Source organism: Daphnia pulicaria, chromosome 11 (genome assembly GCF_021234035.1).
Source record: "Daphnia pulicaria isolate SC F1-1A chromosome 11, SC_F0-13Bv2, whole genome shotgun sequence".
NCBI classification, from domain to species: domain Eukaryota; kingdom Metazoa; phylum Arthropoda; class Branchiopoda; order Diplostraca; family Daphniidae; genus Daphnia; species Daphnia pulicaria.
In genome coordinates, this window is record NC_060923.1 from 3,714,585 (window position 1) to 3,731,453 (window position 16,869).

Consider the following 16,869-nt stretch of genomic DNA (forward strand, 5'->3'; position numbering starts at 1 on the left):
CGATTTTTCAAAATGACGAGGCCACACTTTGACAACTTAAACTATAGAGTTTCTCAGTATTTTATTTCTAAGGAAAATATGTGGATCTGACATGGCTAGGGAGTTAAGGAAGCCTTTGTTGTGAGATTATCGATCAACCTCCGACCTTAATATCATACCATTCATTGTCAATCATCTTGTACTCTTCATTTTGGAAACCTATGTAGCAAACTGTATTTTTGTTGGAACCTTTTTTCTTTTTACAGTTTTTTAGATCAGTATTTAGACAACTACGAATATTGTTACCGTTAAATTAAATGCAATAAGCCATAAGTGTTTCTTTATAAAATATTCATTATTGAAGATGATAAGTCGATTAATGTTACACCTCGTCGTTAATGAAATTGTTCCTCCTTCGCTGATTAAAAAGCGGTAAGCGTAAAACAAACCCTGTTCAAAATTTAAACAGATGTTGGTAATAGTTTTCTGAAAAGTCCATCTCCCATTTACCAGTAATTAGTCCTCCGAATATAGCAAATGCTAGAGTAGTTCCTAGAGCCGCAATTTGGTAAGCTCCTTGACTTAAAGCAGAACGAGCCAACCCTGGCACAACATTTCCAACGTGGTGTTCCAAATTCCAGTAATCTGGAGTTTTGACCATGGGTGTTCTAGCAGGAAACAGCCGATACAAACTGAAACAAATTAAAATGTGATTACGGACAATTTTTTTCTAGTGAATCAAGGCAATTTCACGTGTAATTGTAATTTTTTTCTGTAGCAAACGCCGCTGCAATAGCTCCTACAAATGCGGAAATTAATCCCGGAAGGCCATGTAAATTGTGAACACCATTAGTGTCCCGAATACCGAATATTCGATTGATTCCTGGCTTTGATAAGTTTAATTGGTAATAGAAAAAGCATATTTATTTTATAACCTGTTATTTTAATGGAAAAAAAAAAAACTTACAGTAAAAACCACCACTCCGAGCACTGAAACTAGCCCAGCGAAACATCCCACAATAATCGCACCAAATGGATAAATCATCATGTCAGCAGCTGTGCCAATTGCAACTCCTCCTGCCAAAGCTGAATTTTGAATTTGTACCTGTGTGAATTTGGTAACACTTTACATTTCAAACTGCTGATTAAGTTTTTTAAAATTTATTTTTACCGTATAGGATCGTTTATTGTCCAAAAGGGAACTTAGACTTATAGCCAAAGTCACGACAGTACTCGCTGCTAAAGAATAGTAAGTATTAATAACAGCTCTGTGCTGGGCATCGCCCTGAGCTAAACTAGCGTTTAGTGTAGGCCAAAAAAGCCATAGAAACATCGTCCCTAAAAGTTCCCATCGGAAAATTATTTCTTTCAACAAAACGACATTAAAAATAATACCGATTACGGCGAATAGATCGGAAGTTGGAAGGGTGATACTGACCGTCTCTCTTTCCGGTCTGTTTTTTCGCAAGACGCAACTCACTGTTAGGCCGAAATAAGCAGCAAAAACGTGAACCAACATTGAAACTCCAACGTCCGAAATCTAAATGAACTTGATTGTTGAGAGAATCAACGATTTCCAATGTAAAAAGAGAAGAGCAAGCTACTAAGAACAACGATGGAAAATACCTGTAAAATGTCGAGGCAGATGTATTCGTTGGTGGCGAAACAAAGTATTTCACAGATGGCCATAATTATCAACTGAGTCGGAGTGGTCAAATCAAGAACGGCTCCGAATGAAATTAATATCGCTAGCGTAGCGAAATCAGCATGCACCAAACTATTTGCGACACAAGGACGTTTCACTTGTAACAAATTGTCATTAACCATAAACACAAATTACTTGGTAATGCTGACGTGAATTTTCCCGCGTTGCATTTGAAAAAATCCTTGGCATAAAGTCGCCCATTGAAGTGTAATTGCCACGACCAATAAAGTCGAGACGACAGAACTATTGCCATACCGTTTTAAAAAAGTTGCAAGGAAGCCGAACCCAATGACCACCGTCAAATGAACATCCTGAAACACTAGAAAACAAACCAGCCGGAGCATTTAATTTAATCAACGATCCTCAACATCCATTTATAATAGGCAGAATCAATTTAAAAATGTAACGGAATTATACGGGAGCGAACCCTAAAACATTTAAATTGTCAAATGAAACTGAAGACGACATTCCTTTCCATGATGAATGTAATTAAAATGATTGCATTATTACTGTAGTAGTAAATCGATGACAAATGTTTTCTAACGTGAGTCCCACGAACACGATCAAAATCATTTTCTACGACGATTCCAATCGATTCTCCAGTATAGTCAACAAACATTGCATACGCCCAACACAGAGCAAGTTCAAGAAATAATATACACAATGCAAAGCTCCCATTATTCTCCATCGTGAAATAAGAGCCTAAGTATGCAGCTGTGCTCCGGCGACTAGTCAAAATGCTACTGAAATCAAACATGTTTTTTTTTTTAAACATAAATCAGACAAATGATGGCGGTTGAACTGGAGTTCGACACCCTCTAGTATACTTCTTGGTGAAACCTTTTTTCAAAATAAATAATCGAGGAAAATTTGTTCACCAGTAATCCTTAAGCTATAGTAGGAATGGTAAAAGACAAGCTATGTAATCCATAATAAAATTAATCGTGAATGAAATTGACACGAAATCTAGACTTTCTATTTAAAAAATTGACTCTGTCATGCGCCGTCTCATGCTTCTGAAATCTGAATCAATGACGAAGTCAAACTATGCGAGTAACTGTGCTATGATAGCGCCGTACGTTTAATTTTAATACAGAACACAATTAATTTAGCATTTTGTAATGGATTAATTTGTAGCCTGCACGTGGTCTCGTCGCCGTGTTTTAACTCTTTTGTAACTGAGCTGTATATTATTTCATCACATGACAGTGTCGTGTGGTCAATGAATCACACGCAAAACCTTGGGACAGCACTAAGCTTCGAAATATTTTAACAGATACGAAACAGGAATTATCTAAGATAGTGTAGTAAAAAGCCGTGTAATAATCAGGAAAACTAAAAATACAAATTTTTACACGGTAATAAGGAAGTTGAAACACACAGCTGTTCGCTCTGCGTTTATTTGACACCAGAGGGCTTTGCTTTAAGAGTACTCGCATGCGACTCATTCTTCAGGAATAACGGCGATAGATCCTTCATAAATTTTGATTGTCTAGTGGTATTGGTTTTCACCTTTCAGACCTGTGGGGCAAATGTAACAGTTGAAGACGAAGGAAAACTCATTGGCGAATTTGCAAATTTAGTTGAAACCGTTAGGTTCTTACGGTTGGTCGAGGGGAAAACGAAATCTCTGTGACACCGTTTGTTGGTGCCTGCATGAAACTGTCGTAGCGAGTTTTTTGTTTTTCAATTAAAATCGATGACCCATCATGTTGGCCAGCAGTAAAATTTTACCTCTCAATGTTGATGTGGAAACTGGTAATCACACAGTGAACAGTGAAACTGACATACTCTCAACTAGTTCTCCCAAATGCCACTCCTTGGTGCACACTGTTCACCAACCTAGGACAAGGAATCTGCACCACCATGCAAGGGGAAATAAAAAGATGCCTCCAAAGAGTCCAGATCTGATAGAACTCTCTGATGCAGGCCAGTCACCAGTTTCGGTTAGTATTAATGCTTTGGCACTACCATTAACATGTTTCCAAAACACAGTCTTTCTTTTTCCTATTGTCTAAGAGGATACAACTCTAGCGGGAAATTAAACTATATTGTTAATTTCCAGGTTCTAGAAGATGACAGCAGCCCAGGTGTGACAACTGATGCTGATAGTGAAGATCCTTCTTACTGTGATACAGAATCTCCTACACCAACTAACAGTGCTGTAACTATCGACCCTAAAAATTATTGGCAAGGAGCAGAAGAGCATAGGGAGTTGTTAGCAACAGAAGGTGAAGAAGAAGATGATGACGAAGAACAAGTTGATCAAGATGACCAACGAGACATAGAATTGGTAGATATCAACAGTTCTGATTCTGAAGTAGGAACTTCAAACAATCCAAGTAGTGATTCTGATGGTGGCAATCTCTCTTACTCAAATGATGGTATGTTTTCTAACATTGATGTTATCTAGTACAGACTGAAAAGTATCTTCAAAACATTTTTATTTTTAATTAGTAGATGACATTGATGAAGAAGAATTGTGGAAAATAAATCCTGACCAGTTATCCTATTACAAAGTTCAGTTCAAGACACTTCAAACTGACCCAAATGGACTAATTGGAGGTTCTCAAGCCAAGCAATTCTTTGAAAAGTCCCGATTGCCAACCGCGGAACTCTCTCATATTTGGTAATAAGAAGGCCGTGATGCACCAAAATCATTGATTAATTTTCTAAAATTATATTTTACAGGCAACTCAGTGATGTGACCAAGGATGGGGCTCTGTCTTTAAGTGAATTTTGCACTGCTATGCATTTGGTGGTATTGCGAAGGAACAAAATTATGTTGCCCAAGCAGTTGCCTCCAGCATTAGATCCATTGCAAATGTTTGAAGCTTCACCGCAACCATCTCTGTCGTCAGCAGTTTCGACTGTGGCAACTACAATCAATGATAAAGATCCGCATAATACCCAAGGGAAACCCTCCTCATCTAGCCTACAATCTGCTGTCGATGGTTCTGGCACTGCTCAGCATTGGACCAAATTTGTCGACTCCCCTACAGGATCGGTGGCATCCCCCGGTCCCCAACCAGTGAATTTTGATTTCAAACGAGCCCAAGTCCAAGTGGAACAGGATCCACGAATTCTCCACCCAGTCGCCTTACGGTTAACGCCCGAGTCACAACAATTGTCAGAAATAGGCCCTTCTTCAGGCGCCGTTTCCCTGCCCCAAACTTCGACTGTTAATTCCCTAGGAAACAACTTGACTAGCCACGTGACTTCTATCCCTTCTGCAGCTTCAATTGCTAGCTCATCGGTGGGAAAGAAGGAACCACCGCCTCCTCCTCCACCTCGACCGTACAGAGGACACGCCAGGAGTTCCTCGTTGGATCTCAACCAACTTGGTACTTATCTTGAAGCTTAATTGACCCAATAAGATAATATTGAGCATTATCTATTCTAGGTCGCAATACCGGACTGAATTCTGCGGCACCTCCCGCCGTTCCTCCTCGTGTCTCTCCCAGTATGGTAAGTAAACATTTCTAATCTTTCTATGGTACAAACATTTCTAACCGTCACATGAATAATTCAAAATTTCCGTTTACTCATCAGGGCTCCCCAAGGAAAGAAAATGAGTCAAGCAATCAAAGTACTGGTGGTGGGGCATTCCAAGTTTATCGGAGACCCACCGGGCCAATCGCCGTTCCTGTTGTCAGCACTTGTGCAACTCCGGAAAAGAAACCCGCTGTACCATCCAATACCACCTCGACGGCTACCAAAAGCCTGACTTCGGTCATCGAGGATCACCAACGGCGGGGTGAAGTTCTCCGGAAACAGCAACAAATCTTGACCAAGCAGCTGTTTGACATCCAGGTAAATGAAATTTGCAGTTCATAACTTCGAGTATTCGTTGACATTTAATTTGTGATACCAGGAAGAGAAAAATCACCTTGAGCTCCGTCTACAAAAACTGCACGTATCCGATTCTCAGTGTTAGATTATTTCAACCGAACGAACTGCCAGTGCTTTATTGTCGACCGGGAGGCTAGGTGTTGTGAGGTTGGTGAAGTTTCAAGCCAAAGTCAACGAGTGTGAACGGTTTTTTCTCTCTCTCGCTTTTCCCCAAGCGGCTATTTTTTTACCACATTAGCATTCTATGGAGCTGAAGTTAAAAAGAGAAATTGGCAGCTTCTGTGTTCTCTGACGAAGGAAGTGGAAAAAGAATGGAAATATGTAATTGTTAGTTTGTTATCCCTTTTTTCCTAGTTTGTTATTTTTGAAGATATGCTTCCGTCGTCTTCTTTTCTTGATTAAAATTTTTTCGCTCTTTCGTCCACTCTCTTGCACATGTGTCGGGAACATTGTGGATTACGGTATTCGCACACACACCTCTCATCCACCTCTCGGTCATATTATATCTAAATCTCCTAAATGTACATTTAATTATTCCACCCGTTGCCTCCCCGCCAGCCCTTTTCCTTGCTTCCCCTTCACCATGCCATCAAACGACTGGCTATAATAAATCAAATAACCAATGTATTGCTATAAAGAAACAAAAAGCGTGGAAAGAATAATTTTCTTATTTATCAGATACACTAGCTTGATCAAACAGATCTAGTAGCGTTTCTTCGGCGACATGAAGAGTTTCTTGTTCCGGTGGTGAAATTGCCTTGAGCTCCAGTTGAATCGAGTCTACCTTTCCTTCTACTGTTGCGTTGCCAAAGTTTGCTATATTCGGTTGAGTATTATCCATAGTTGGCTTAGCGATAATTCTTTGCAGGGAAGTGAATCCGCTTGTGCGAAAGTGTGGGCGCTGAGATTCGTTGAACATATTTATACCAAGATTACTAGCATACTCGTTGAACTGAAAATCGTAAGGTTTGCAATTTCCTAGAGCAAGTTGTGGCAGAATGAAACCATCCGGAAGAGGGCACTTGTTATCTACATAAAAATAGCCGGATTGGCTCTGTAATTCTCGGTTGAGGAATATGGTAACACGAGTCTTGCATGGTTGCAGGTAGTTGAGCAACCCATGTCGAATCGTCATCCACGCCCATGGGGAAAGTTTTGCGTAATGCTATCAGGAAATATTATTTTACCATCAAGAAAATTTAAAGAAAAATAGAAAAGGATGTACCGTCATCAGTAAGTCCTTGGAATATTGGATTTGCAGCAGGATTTCTGGATCTTCGGATAGCTGCATCCAACTGTCCACATGGTTTATCGTAATAGATAACAATGACTGTGCGTCTGGAGCTGACATGAATTGAAATTTTATAGACATGGCCATCAAATCATACAGTTTATCGAGGCTATCTTGAGCGAGCCGCATTATGGAAGAGTGAACAATATTTTCCATTAAATTCTTCAAGGTGGATGTTGAATTTAGACGTTCCGGGCGGAATATTCCGCTTAGGAACTGACGGTTCAACATCGTTGAAAGTAAATCATTCAACACTGAATCACGTCCGTCGTTATCAGTAATAAAAGAGTAATCAAAGTTAAAGAAATGCATTGTATTATTTTTATATCCTCTAAATCTTCTCACCTTTTTCGGATTTTTCTTTTAAAATATCCTGAGCTTGGAGTCGTTGTTCTATTATGTATAACAACTCCCCTCCTAAATTTAAATACAATAAAGGAAAAGCTTGAAGAATATAACCCATTTTTCAAGTTATTTTCTCAGAAGGTTTTTTAGAATGATTTGCTTTATTATTTTGTTTTGAAAACTGACAAAACAATTGTTGTCAAGGCAACTTTGCTTCTTGGTTAGAAGAGGCTTCCTTCTTGTCTTGTAGTGTTTTCTTCCTCTCAGAATCTCAGCCGTCTCAGCTGATAGCTCGTCATCGCGCGAACATTTAACAACCCAATCTGCAATCTCTATTTTATTTTTAGACCAACTCAGTTTCTATTCATCTTAGATGATTAAATCCCCTGTCATTATCAGTGAAAATCATTAAAAAAATTGACAGTCTGTTTACTATATATTGATAAAAGCATTGATAACAACAATGTCTATTTTGCATAAGAGTGAAGCTGGATATTTTATATGCCATCGTAATCTGTCTGAGGAAATGTGTGGACGACCGTACAACAGAAATTTGTTCGATATACGTACTCCTTTTTTGAAAGACCGAGAAGCTGCATCTGTAGCACAAGAAATGGAAAGTGGTGTTGCAAAGAAGAGGAAGCGTAAGAAAAACCACGAAGTTAAACTATTACCCCTTGAAGAATCATCAGTTTTAGAATTCTTGTCTGAGCTGTCAAGTTTTTTCAAACCTCCACCTTCACCACTAGATTTCACTGTCAACAACAAACCTGCTCGTAACATGGTCACCAAGTTTCTTTCATCAGTTCCAGGGTTAAAAATACAAGACACCAATCTTCAAATGAGTTGTGTCAACTCATCAGAACAGATAATAGAGAAGGACATTGATGGAGATACTTTCATTCTCCCACCTCATAGCCAGTTTTACAAGAATGACGTTGGCTACCTGGAAATACTAGTGAAAAGTGGACGTACGTTTTCTCTCATCGTTATGGACCCATCTTGGACAAACCGCTTTGTTAAGCGAAAGAGACATGCTGGTGGTCCAAATAGTTATCAATCGATGGATAACGACATTTTAGCAACTTTACCCATTTCAAAGTTGTGCACCCAAGGAACTTTGGTTGTGGTATGGTGCACCAATTCTAAGACTCATCTAGACTACCTTTCAAATACTCTACTACCTCTCTGGAATCTAACCTACGTTGCTACCTGGTTCTGGATCAAAGTAAGTGCACGATTAGTTTTTCCTCGTAATTAGGCATTATCGGTGTTCTTTTACCCGATTCAGATTACTAAATCTGGAAAATTTGTGTGCCCGTGGAACGGAGCAAGTGGCAAACATCCGTTTGAACGAATCATATTAGCGCGTAAAATAATTCCAACCAAAGGAACATTGGAAATCGAACCAGTTCCAGATAAGAAGTTGGTTGTGTCTGTTCCTTGCGCAATACATTCGTTCAAACCACCGCTTCAAAAGCTCCTTCGACCATTTCTCACGTCTGACAATCAGACATTGGAATTGTTTGCGCGCTCTCTCATGCCCTACACAGTTAGCTTGGGGAATCAAGTACCACTTTTGCAGCATACAAGTTTATTCGAAGAGAAAAATGAGCAGTCATTGTGATTTTTTCTTTTCCCGTTTGCTCTAATTCGTTTCTAAGCTTGACTTTCTCGATTTAGTATAAAATAGAAAGTGTGTCTAAGTGATTTTGCGCTATTAGTCTTTTTAAATTTTTTTGTTTTATCCCATGGAAAATTGTACGTCAAAAGATTATCATCGCGCGTCAATTGTTACCATAGAATGTCATCTCATTGAACAATGGAAGAACAAAAAATACCGATAAACAGCTAATACGTGACAAATCATCTTTGCTAAGGAAATTTTTTTGATTGATAGCGTACGTCTCGTACTTTCATGTCATGGGGTCTTATGTATAACGTATCAAACGTAGTTGTGTAGTTGTAGATTGAAATGACAAAGGTTACAGACAGATTTCGTTATGCACTCTCTTCGAAAATATCACGTATTTGTCTTTAAAATGTAAAGATTTACTGTCGTTAAAATTAGACATGGTTTGATTCATATGCTTTATGTCGTAAATCTTTTAAGTCTTTGTTTATATAAATATCACACATCAACCCATTGAGTTTAACTCAGGGGACTCAACCTATGAGACTAGACTTTAGGGATTTACCCAAGATTGATAATCATTATCCTGGTGTAGTAAATCACCCAAAAACCAAATCTTCGTTTGGCATCACGTATACGGGGTGACAAAATAAATTGAGTTGACAGATGATAAAATTGAGAGAAAACGCTTTGACACTACTCGTTTACGTAGTTTAAGCGATTCGAAAAGTCATCGTCAACGCAGAATCAAGTTTATGGCCAACAGCTAGAGTTGTAAGCTTTAGCACACAATAACAGACGTGTCATATCTTATACAATAGCATTGCCAGTCTCACTGTCATGGACAGTATCTAATCCTCCAAATGTCATAGTAATTTTTATGCGGTTCTGCCTTGTTGTTTTAGCAGATTAATCCATTTAAGAACCAACAACGCGGTACCATGAAAGAATATTTGCTTTAGTAAAAAAAAAATATGATGGTGGTGATAATATTGGAAGTAAAAAAAAATAATAAAATCAACGTTGAGTGCAAAGATCTTTGTCGCAGTTTCGCCACACGGGGAGGGGATTGACGATTTACAGTTAAACGTGTAATAAACTACGTAATCTGTACCGTAATCTGGGGTGGAATTTCGACAGGTGATAATTTTGTCAATGCGAGGTTACAATATGCTCATCATTTCAGGTAACTGAAGCGTGTCGTGTGAAAAGAGCAAACTGCGACAGAACTGTGGCGTCAAATGCTTAAATGACGTCATTCCGGCATCTTTTGTCTGCCTCCCATTGGTGCTGTCTTGGTTCGATCAAGGCGACAAAAGGTTGACGAAGATAACATTCGACGCACAGATTAAAAATGCCGATGTTTATTTAAATAGACGGGCGGTTCTGTCAACAACCAGATCAGTAATTTCCTAGTCGTCGAAAGCTAAAGTTCAATATGAAAAACTTCTTTTGGATAAGCAAATTCCTTTCAACTGCATATTTTGCGCTCCTGATTTTAATGCCCTATTCTGTAAGTTAAATTTAAATTAAAAATTTTGAATTGATTAATTACTCATTAAATGTTGAAATGATTAGTACGCACAAGACAGTTCATGTTTTGGAACCACTGTTTTTACTCCGCCTACGGTACCGTGTGTAGGCTGTTCGCCCTCAACCACTCCTACTCCTATTTCTACGACACCATGTGTTTCAACAAGTTTGTAGAATTATTTTATTTTATGATTTCTTCCTTAAAAATAAGCTTCATAAAGTAAAAATCTATTTTTATTTCATTATAGCAAATAAAAATTCGACTACAGAACAGTCCATGGTAACAACGACAGTTTTTACGCCTCCGACCGTACCTTGCATTGGCCCCCTTTGCCCTACAACGCCAGCGACCACATCATCTACTAGTACTTCCGCAACGTCACCAGATTATTCTACAGAAGGTAAGTGATGTACCTATTTGACTTAATCTACACTGCGGCACTTTCAAAATTGAATAGATAAGACTCTGCTACTCTGGCAAAAAGAACACGAAACTAAAAGGTTTTTATAATACCGCAAATGTGCTATTTCTATTGTTTTAAAATATTTGTGCAATGGTTTTTTGTGTAAACTGTTTTTGACACGAGAAATCGCTAGCAACAAGATTAAATTGTGATAGCTTTCACTTGAGCTTCCATTTAGTAAAAAAATATGTTCCGTAATAATACAGTATGTTTCCATTATGCGGCTATTTGCAGAATCGTCGTCGTCGTCTTCGCCAAGCTCAGTAACCGATAAGACAACAGAACCAACTGATTTTACAGAGTCCTCTTCAGGTTCATCGGAACAAGTATCAACTTTAACATCAACAGATGTTACATCCTCTTTTGCTTCTTCCACGGAACTTACGCCGAGTACGGACCCAGAAATTTCGACGACCGAAATTTCGACAAGCACCATCACGGATTCTACGACAGATATAACGACAACAGACTCAACAACAGAAACAAGTTATTCGTCGGAGACCTCTTCTATTTCTACCGACTTGCCAACTGATGCGTCAACGGAAACATCTTCCTTTAGTACCTCCACAGACCTTCCTTCTTCTATTTCGTCAACTGAGCCGGATTCCAGTACAGTAACCGAAACGTCGTCCACCGATATTTCAACTGAATCAACAACACCTTTCGCATCTTCTACTTCATCGGAATCGTCGTCGATAACAGAAACTACCGAAATTTTGACAACTGATTCAACCACTGATTATCCAACTTCTACTTACTCGTCAACGGATCCTTTATCGAGTACGGTCACAGAAACATCTTCGGAGAATACTTCAACAAAGCAGTCAACAACATCTTATACTGAGTCCTCTCCTGGAATAACAACCGAAACATCAACAGATACAGTCCCTTTTAGTTCAACCACAGATTTTACTTCTAGTACAGTCACAGAAATTTCATCGACTGAATTTTCAACTTCCGATTCATCTTCGTCAAGCACGATAACTGACTCTTCTTCGCCGGATATTTCAACTCCTGATTCGACAACAGAAACTTCATCAGAGTCAACTCCGACTGACTTGACTACTGAAGTTTCCACAGAAACGTCCCCCTTTAGTACTTCTACAGAAGTTTCATCTTCTATTTCTTCCACAGACCCGGATTCCAGTACAATGACCGAAACGTCGTCGACCGACATTTCAACTGAATCGACAACACCTTTCGCTTCTTCCACTTCATCGGAATCTTCGTCGATAACAGAAACTACCGAAATTTTGACAACTGATTCAACCACAGACCTTTCATCTTCTATTTACTCGTCAACGGATCCTTCATCGAGTACGGTCACAGCAACATCTTCGGAGGATACTTCAACCTTACAGTCAACAACTGACACTTCTTCACCTGATATTTCAACTCCAGATTCGACAACAGAAACTTCATCAGAGTCGACTCCGACTGACTTGATAACGGAAGTTTCAACAGAAACTTCCCCCTTTAGTACCTCCACAGACCTTCCTTCTTCTATTTCGTCAACTGAGCCGGATTCCAGTACAGTAACCGAAACATCGTCCACCGATATTTCAACTGAATCAACAACATCTTTCGCATCTTCTACTTCATCGGAATCGTCGTCGATAACAGAAACTACCGAAATTTTGACAACTGATTCAACCACAGACCTTTCATCTTCTACTTACTCGTCAACGGATCCTTCATCGAGTACGGTCACAGCAACATCTTCGGAGGATACTTCAACCTTACAGCCAACAACTGACACTTCTTCACCTGATATTTCAACTCCAGATTCGACAACAGAAACTTCATCAGAGTCGTCTCCGACTGACTTGACAACGGAATTTTCAACAGAAACTTCCCCCTTTAGTACCTCCACAGACATCTCTTCTTCTATTTCGTCCACAGACCCGGATTCAAGTACAGTGACGGAAACGTCGTCTACCGATTTTTCAACAACTGAATCTACTCTTTCTTTCACATCTTCTGTTTCATCGGAATCGTCGCCGAGTACGCTCACGGAAACATCTTCGGTCGATACTTCTACAACGTCGGTTACTGAGTCCTCTGTTTCTCCATCTGAAGAAATAACAACGGAAACATCAATAGATACAACTCCGTTTAGTTCAACCACAGATTTCCAATCATCAACTTATTCTTTCTCTGAATCTTCCTTGAGTACCTTCACAGAAACTATGTCGACTGAAATTTCTACTTCCGATAGCTACTCGTCAAGCGCGACAACTGATTCTTCTACGCTTGATATTTCAACTTCAGATTCGACTACAGAAACAGTTTCGTTGTCAGAGACCTCTTCGATATCCACAGACTTAACAACGGACATTTCAACCGAAACCTCCACAGACCCTTCAACTTCCATTTCGTCTACTGAACCGTCTTCCAGTACAGAGACCGAAACATTTCCCTCGACAAGTGAATCGACAATTATTTTCACATCTTCTGCTTCGTCGGAACCGTCTTCGATCACAGAAACAACTTTGACCGATATTTCTACAACTGAATGGACGACAGCTTCAACAGAGTTGAGTTCACCTTCCTCTGAAGTAGAAACCACTGAATCATCGACAGAGACAACTCCTTATGGTACATCGCCATCAGACTTTACATCTTCTATCATTTCTTCCTCGGACCCTTCATCGAGTACTGTCACAGAAACATTATCTACTGAAATTTCGACCTCCGAGGCTTCCATAACAAGCACTTCTACTGATATGTCGACATCAGAAATGACAACAGAAACAACTGATTTTTCTGATACTTCTTCATCTTCAACAGAAACGTCTTTCTACAGTACGTCCACAGACATCACAGCTTCTGTTTCTACCTCGTCGGAACTTTCCTCTAGTACATCGACCGAAACTTCGTCTAGCGACTTTTCGACTACTGATTTAACCACCGATTTCCCATCTTCAATGTCTTCTTCCTCGGAACCTTCGTCGAGTACTTTCACAGAAATATCTTCTACCGATGTTTTTACCACTGAATGGACAACAGTTTTTACAGAGTCGTCGACCTCATCCTCAGAAGATGTAACAACCGAAATGACAACAGTAATCACCGATTCGACTTTTTCGGTGTCCACTTCTTCCGAACCTTCGTCGAGCACAGAAATGTCTTCGACCGATATTTGGACAACCGAATTGACGACAGTTTTTACAGATTCCAGTTCACTCTCTTCTGAGGTACAAACCACAGAAACAACGCCGTTCACCTCAGATTTTCCGACATCTATTTCTACATCCTCGGAACCATCGTCGACTAGTACAATGTATGAAACATCGTCAAGTGACGTCTACACATCAGGAACATTTTCTACTGAAGAAGTAACGACAGAAATTTCAACAGAAACTATTTCGACCACAGACGCCACATCATCTGTTTATTCTTCCTCGGAACCTTCGACTAGTACGATCATAGACATTTCATCAACTTCAGTTTCCGAGACTGACTCGTCCAGTACCATAATCGATTCTTCAACATCAGATATGTCGACAACAGATTCAACAACAGAAACAAATTATTCGTCGGAGACGTCTTCTATTTCTACCGACTTGTCGACTGAAGCGTCAACGGAAACATCTCCCTTTAGTACCTCCACAGACCTTCCTTCTTCTGTTTCGTCAACTGAGCCGGATTCCAGTACAGTAACCGAAACGTCGTCCACCGATAATTCAACTGAATCAACAACGCCTTTCGCATCTTCCGCTTCGTCGGAGTCGTCGTCGATAACAGAAACTACCGAAATTTTGACAACTGATTCAACCACAGACCTTTCATCTTCTATTTACTCGTCAACGGATCCTTCATCGAGTACGGTTACAGAAACATCTTCGGAGGATACTTCAACCTTACAGCCAACAACTGACACTTCTTCACCTGATATTTCAACTCCAGATTCGACAACAGAAACTTCATCAGAGTCGACTCCGACTGACTTGACAACAGAAACTTCCCCCTTTAGTACCTCCACAGACGTTTCTTCTTCTATTTCGTCCACAGACCCAGATTCCAGTACTGTAACCGAAACGTTGTCCACCGATATTTCAACTGAATCGACAACACCTTTCGCTTCTTCCACTTCATCGGAGTCGTCGTCGATAACAGAAACTACCGAAATTTTGACAACTGATTCAACCACTGATTATCCAACTTCTACTTACTCGTCAACGGATCCTTCATCGAGTACGGTTACAGAAACATCTTCGGAGGATACTTCAACCTTGCAGTCAACAACATCTAATACTGAATCTTCTCCTGAAATAACAACCGAAACATCAACAGATACAGTCCCTTTTAGTTCAACCACAGATTTTACGTCAGATTATCCATCTTCTATTTACTCCTCGACGGATCCTTCTTCGAGCACCGTTGCGGAAACGACTTCTATTGAATTTTCAACTTCAAGTGACTTCTCGTCAAGCACGATAACCGACACTTCTTCATCTGATATTTCAACTTCAGATTCGACAACAGAAACTTCTGTATCAGAGGACTTTTCAACATCCACTGACTTGACAACGGAAGTTTCAACAGAAATGTCCGGATTCAGTACCTCTACAGACTTTACGACTTCGATTTTGTCTACTGAACCACCTTCCAGTACGGATACCGAAACTTTGTCGACCGATGCTTGGACAACTGATTCAACCACAGATTTTCCATCCTCTTTTTACTCTTCAACGGATCCTTCGTCGAGTACGGTCACAGAAACAACATCTTTTAGTACCTCCACAGAGAACACTTCTTCTATTTCAACTTCCGATCCGTCGTCTAGCAGCACAGAGACCGAAACTTTGCCCTCAGATTTATCAACAGATGGATTGACAACTGATTTTACAGAGGCGACATCCTCCTCCTCTACATTCGAATCCACATTAATTCCAACAGAAACATCTGTGTATAGTACAACCACAGATTCGAATGCTGGTATTACAGAGTCCATTTCTCCCACGTCTGAAGTGGAAACCACTTTAAAATCCACAAAAGAACCCCCTGTTTCTTCGACAACTTCTGACTCAACAACCATTACCAATTCTCCAGGTAATTATTTGTTTCTAAATATTTTGTTTCAAATTTTCTAACTTATTGACCGAATTTTTCTTTTAGAAACACCAACTGACGCTTCTTCTTCTTCCATATCCACGTCGACGGAGTTTTCGTCTTCGTTTACTTCTACTACAGATCCAACCAAAAATCCAAATGACTTAAACGACAAAATGAATAAAACTCAATTCTATGTGATACTTGGTGTTGTTGTGGGATTACTATTGCTATTGCTGCTGGTTTTCACTATTCTCGCCATCACATATGCAAGGTGTGTTATATTTCTTGATCATTTACATTCAATTGTGTTTTAACAAACTATTTTGTTACAGGAGAAGAAACAATGTACCTCTTTTACCTTTAACTCAAGCACCAAGTGAAAACAGGTATGTTTATATTTTTTTTTTATAACATGGAAGAAATTAAAAAACTTCGAATTGTGTTTCCAAATTAATTTTTTTTTTTTTTTTTTGCAGCTACGGATCGCAAGAGAGAAGAGTGCGCGGGCTTTTACGTACTCCTTTACGTGGTTACTGATTTAAAAAATTTACCTCACACATCCTTCATTTTAAAATAGGCCGAATCATTGAGTGATTAATTTGTACTCTTACCGCCATCCTGCATATATTTCATAAGGTGTCGAATTGTTTTCCCTCCAATGTAGATATTCTCAATTTTTGTTTCGACTATTTTGTCTAATTCCTTAATTTAATTCAATCTGAAATTTCCAATCGAATTGTCATATGAAATTATGAACTGTGTTCTAGAAATATTAGGAAGCATCCAATGGGAAGATATACACAGTATTCTTATCGAAAATTCATGTGACAGCTGTCAAAAGTATTGACATGTCAACTTTTGTTGAGTAATACAGTGTATGTCTAGGCAGTTTAGTGACTGTTGTTGACTGAAATTCCAAAGTTTGTTGCGGTTCTTTTCGGTAAAGGCTTTTCAAAAATACCGATTTCTTAAATGGGCGTATGAAACGTGCACGCGACTTGATGACAAA

At 39.4% G+C, this 16,869-nt stretch overlaps 6 protein-coding genes across 9 annotated transcripts in view; 4 read left to right on the forward strand and 2 right to left on the reverse strand.

Moving 5' to 3' along the window:
- The window catches only part of LOC124315275 (cytochrome P450 3A2-like), a 317,765-nt gene that overhangs the window by 273,694 nt on the left and 27,202 nt on the right, over positions 1-16,869 (forward strand). The gene's annotated exons all lie outside the window — the stretch shown is intronic.
- LOC124315291 (ammonium transporter Rh type B-like) lies at positions 5-2,839 on the reverse strand. Of its 3 annotated transcripts, XM_046780861.1 has the most exons (9): positions 2,195-2,839; positions 1,820-2,003; positions 1,606-1,756; positions 1,375-1,519; positions 1,151-1,317; positions 947-1,084; positions 733-866; positions 490-671; positions 5-429 (listed from the first exon to the last, which is right to left on the reverse strand). In XM_046780861.1, the coding sequence occupies exons 1-9, from the start codon at positions 2,457-2,459 to the stop codon at positions 362-364; spliced, it is 1,434 nt and encodes a 477-aa protein (XP_046636817.1). In that variant the 5' UTR covers positions 2,460-2,839; the 3' UTR covers positions 5-361. The 3 variants fall into 3 exon arrangements, with proteins under 3 accessions (XP_046636817.1, XP_046636816.1, XP_046636818.1); XM_046780860.1 differs by having other exon boundaries at positions 1,151-1,519; XM_046780862.1 differs by lacking the exons at positions 5-429; positions 490-671 and having other exon boundaries at positions 776-862; positions 1,151-1,519.
- On the forward strand, positions 3,015-6,161 carry LOC124315220 (ralBP1-associated Eps domain-containing protein 2-like). 2 transcript variants are annotated; one of them, XM_046780743.1, is made up of 7 exons: positions 3,015-3,630; positions 3,750-4,068; positions 4,142-4,313; positions 4,376-5,028; positions 5,088-5,152; positions 5,237-5,497; positions 5,559-6,161. In XM_046780743.1, exons 1-7 carry the CDS (start codon positions 3,394-3,396, stop codon positions 5,619-5,621), a joined length of 1,770 nt encoding a protein of 589 aa, XP_046636699.1. In that variant the 5' UTR covers positions 3,015-3,393; the 3' UTR covers positions 5,622-6,161. The 2 variants fall into 2 exon arrangements, with proteins under 2 accessions (XP_046636699.1, XP_046636700.1); XM_046780744.1 differs by having other exon boundaries at positions 4,145-4,313.
- Positions 5,939-7,307, reverse strand: LOC124315488 (protein OSCP1-like). The gene is made up of 3 exons (XM_046781201.1): positions 7,173-7,307; positions 6,762-7,081; positions 5,939-6,701 (listed from the first exon to the last, which is right to left on the reverse strand). The coding sequence occupies exons 1-3, from the start codon at positions 7,288-7,290 to the stop codon at positions 6,204-6,206; spliced, it is 936 nt and encodes a 311-aa protein (XP_046637157.1). The 5' UTR covers positions 7,291-7,307; the 3' UTR covers positions 5,939-6,203.
- LOC124315405 (N(6)-adenine-specific methyltransferase METTL4-like) lies at positions 7,418-8,882 on the forward strand. Its single transcript, XM_046781066.1, has 2 exons — positions 7,418-8,400; positions 8,464-8,882. Exons 1-2 carry the CDS (start codon positions 7,636-7,638, stop codon positions 8,797-8,799), a joined length of 1,101 nt encoding a protein of 366 aa, XP_046637022.1. The 5' UTR covers positions 7,418-7,635; the 3' UTR covers positions 8,800-8,882.
- Positions 8,973-16,773, forward strand: LOC124315097 (serine-rich adhesin for platelets-like). Its single transcript, XM_046780484.1, has 7 exons — positions 8,973-10,318; positions 10,384-10,504; positions 10,587-10,739; positions 11,037-15,857; positions 15,924-16,131; positions 16,193-16,246; positions 16,337-16,773. The coding sequence occupies exons 1-7, from the start codon at positions 10,244-10,246 to the stop codon at positions 16,395-16,397; spliced, it is 5,493 nt and encodes a 1,830-aa protein (XP_046636440.1). The 5' UTR covers positions 8,973-10,243; the 3' UTR covers positions 16,398-16,773.

Coding starts and splice junctions, on each gene's coding strand:
- LOC124315291 (XM_046780860.1), bottom strand. CDS start 2,459: ATGTTTAAAAAAAAAAACATGTTTGATTTCAGTAGCATTTTGACTAGT. Junction 1,757..1,819: donor ATTCACGTCAGCATTACCAA/GTAATTTGTGTT, acceptor TGTCGCAAATAG/TTTGGTGCATGCTGATTTCG. Junction 867..946: donor TCGGAGTGGTGGTTTTTACT/GTAAGTTTTTTT, acceptor AACTTATCAAAG/CCAGGAATCAATCGAATATT.
- LOC124315220 (XM_046780743.1), top strand. CDS start 3,394: ATGTTGGCCAGCAGTAAAATTTTACCTCTCAATGTTGATGTGGAAACT. Junction 4,069..4,141: donor TCTCTCTTACTCAAATGATG/GTATGTTTTCTA, acceptor ATTTTTAATTAG/TAGATGACATTGATGAAGAA. Junction 5,498..5,558: donor AGCAGCTGTTTGACATCCAG/GTAAATGAAATT, acceptor TTGTGATACCAG/GAAGAGAAAAATCACCTTGA.
- LOC124315488 (XM_046781201.1), bottom strand. CDS start 7,290: ATGGGTTATATTCTTCAAGCTTTTCCTTTATTGTATTTAAATTTAGGA. Junction 7,082..7,172: donor AAAAGAAAAATCCGAAAAAG/GTGAGAAGATTT, acceptor GACGTGATTCAG/TGTTGAATGATTTACTTTCA. Junction 6,702..6,761: donor CCAAGGACTTACTGATGACG/GTACATCCTTTT, acceptor ATTTCCTGATAG/CATTACGCAAAACTTTCCCC.
- LOC124315405 (XM_046781066.1), top strand. CDS start 7,636: ATGTCTATTTTGCATAAGAGTGAAGCTGGATATTTTATATGCCATCGT. Junction 8,401..8,463: donor CTACCTGGTTCTGGATCAAA/GTAAGTGCACGA, acceptor TACCCGATTCAG/ATTACTAAATCTGGAAAATT.
- LOC124315097 (XM_046780484.1), top strand. CDS start 10,244: ATGAAAAACTTCTTTTGGATAAGCAAATTCCTTTCAACTGCATATTTT. Junction 10,740..11,036: donor ACCAGATTATTCTACAGAAG/GTAAGTGATGTA, acceptor GGCTATTTGCAG/AATCGTCGTCGTCGTCTTCG. Junction 15,858..15,923: donor AACCATTACCAATTCTCCAG/GTAATTATTTGT, acceptor TTTTTCTTTTAG/AAACACCAACTGACGCTTCT.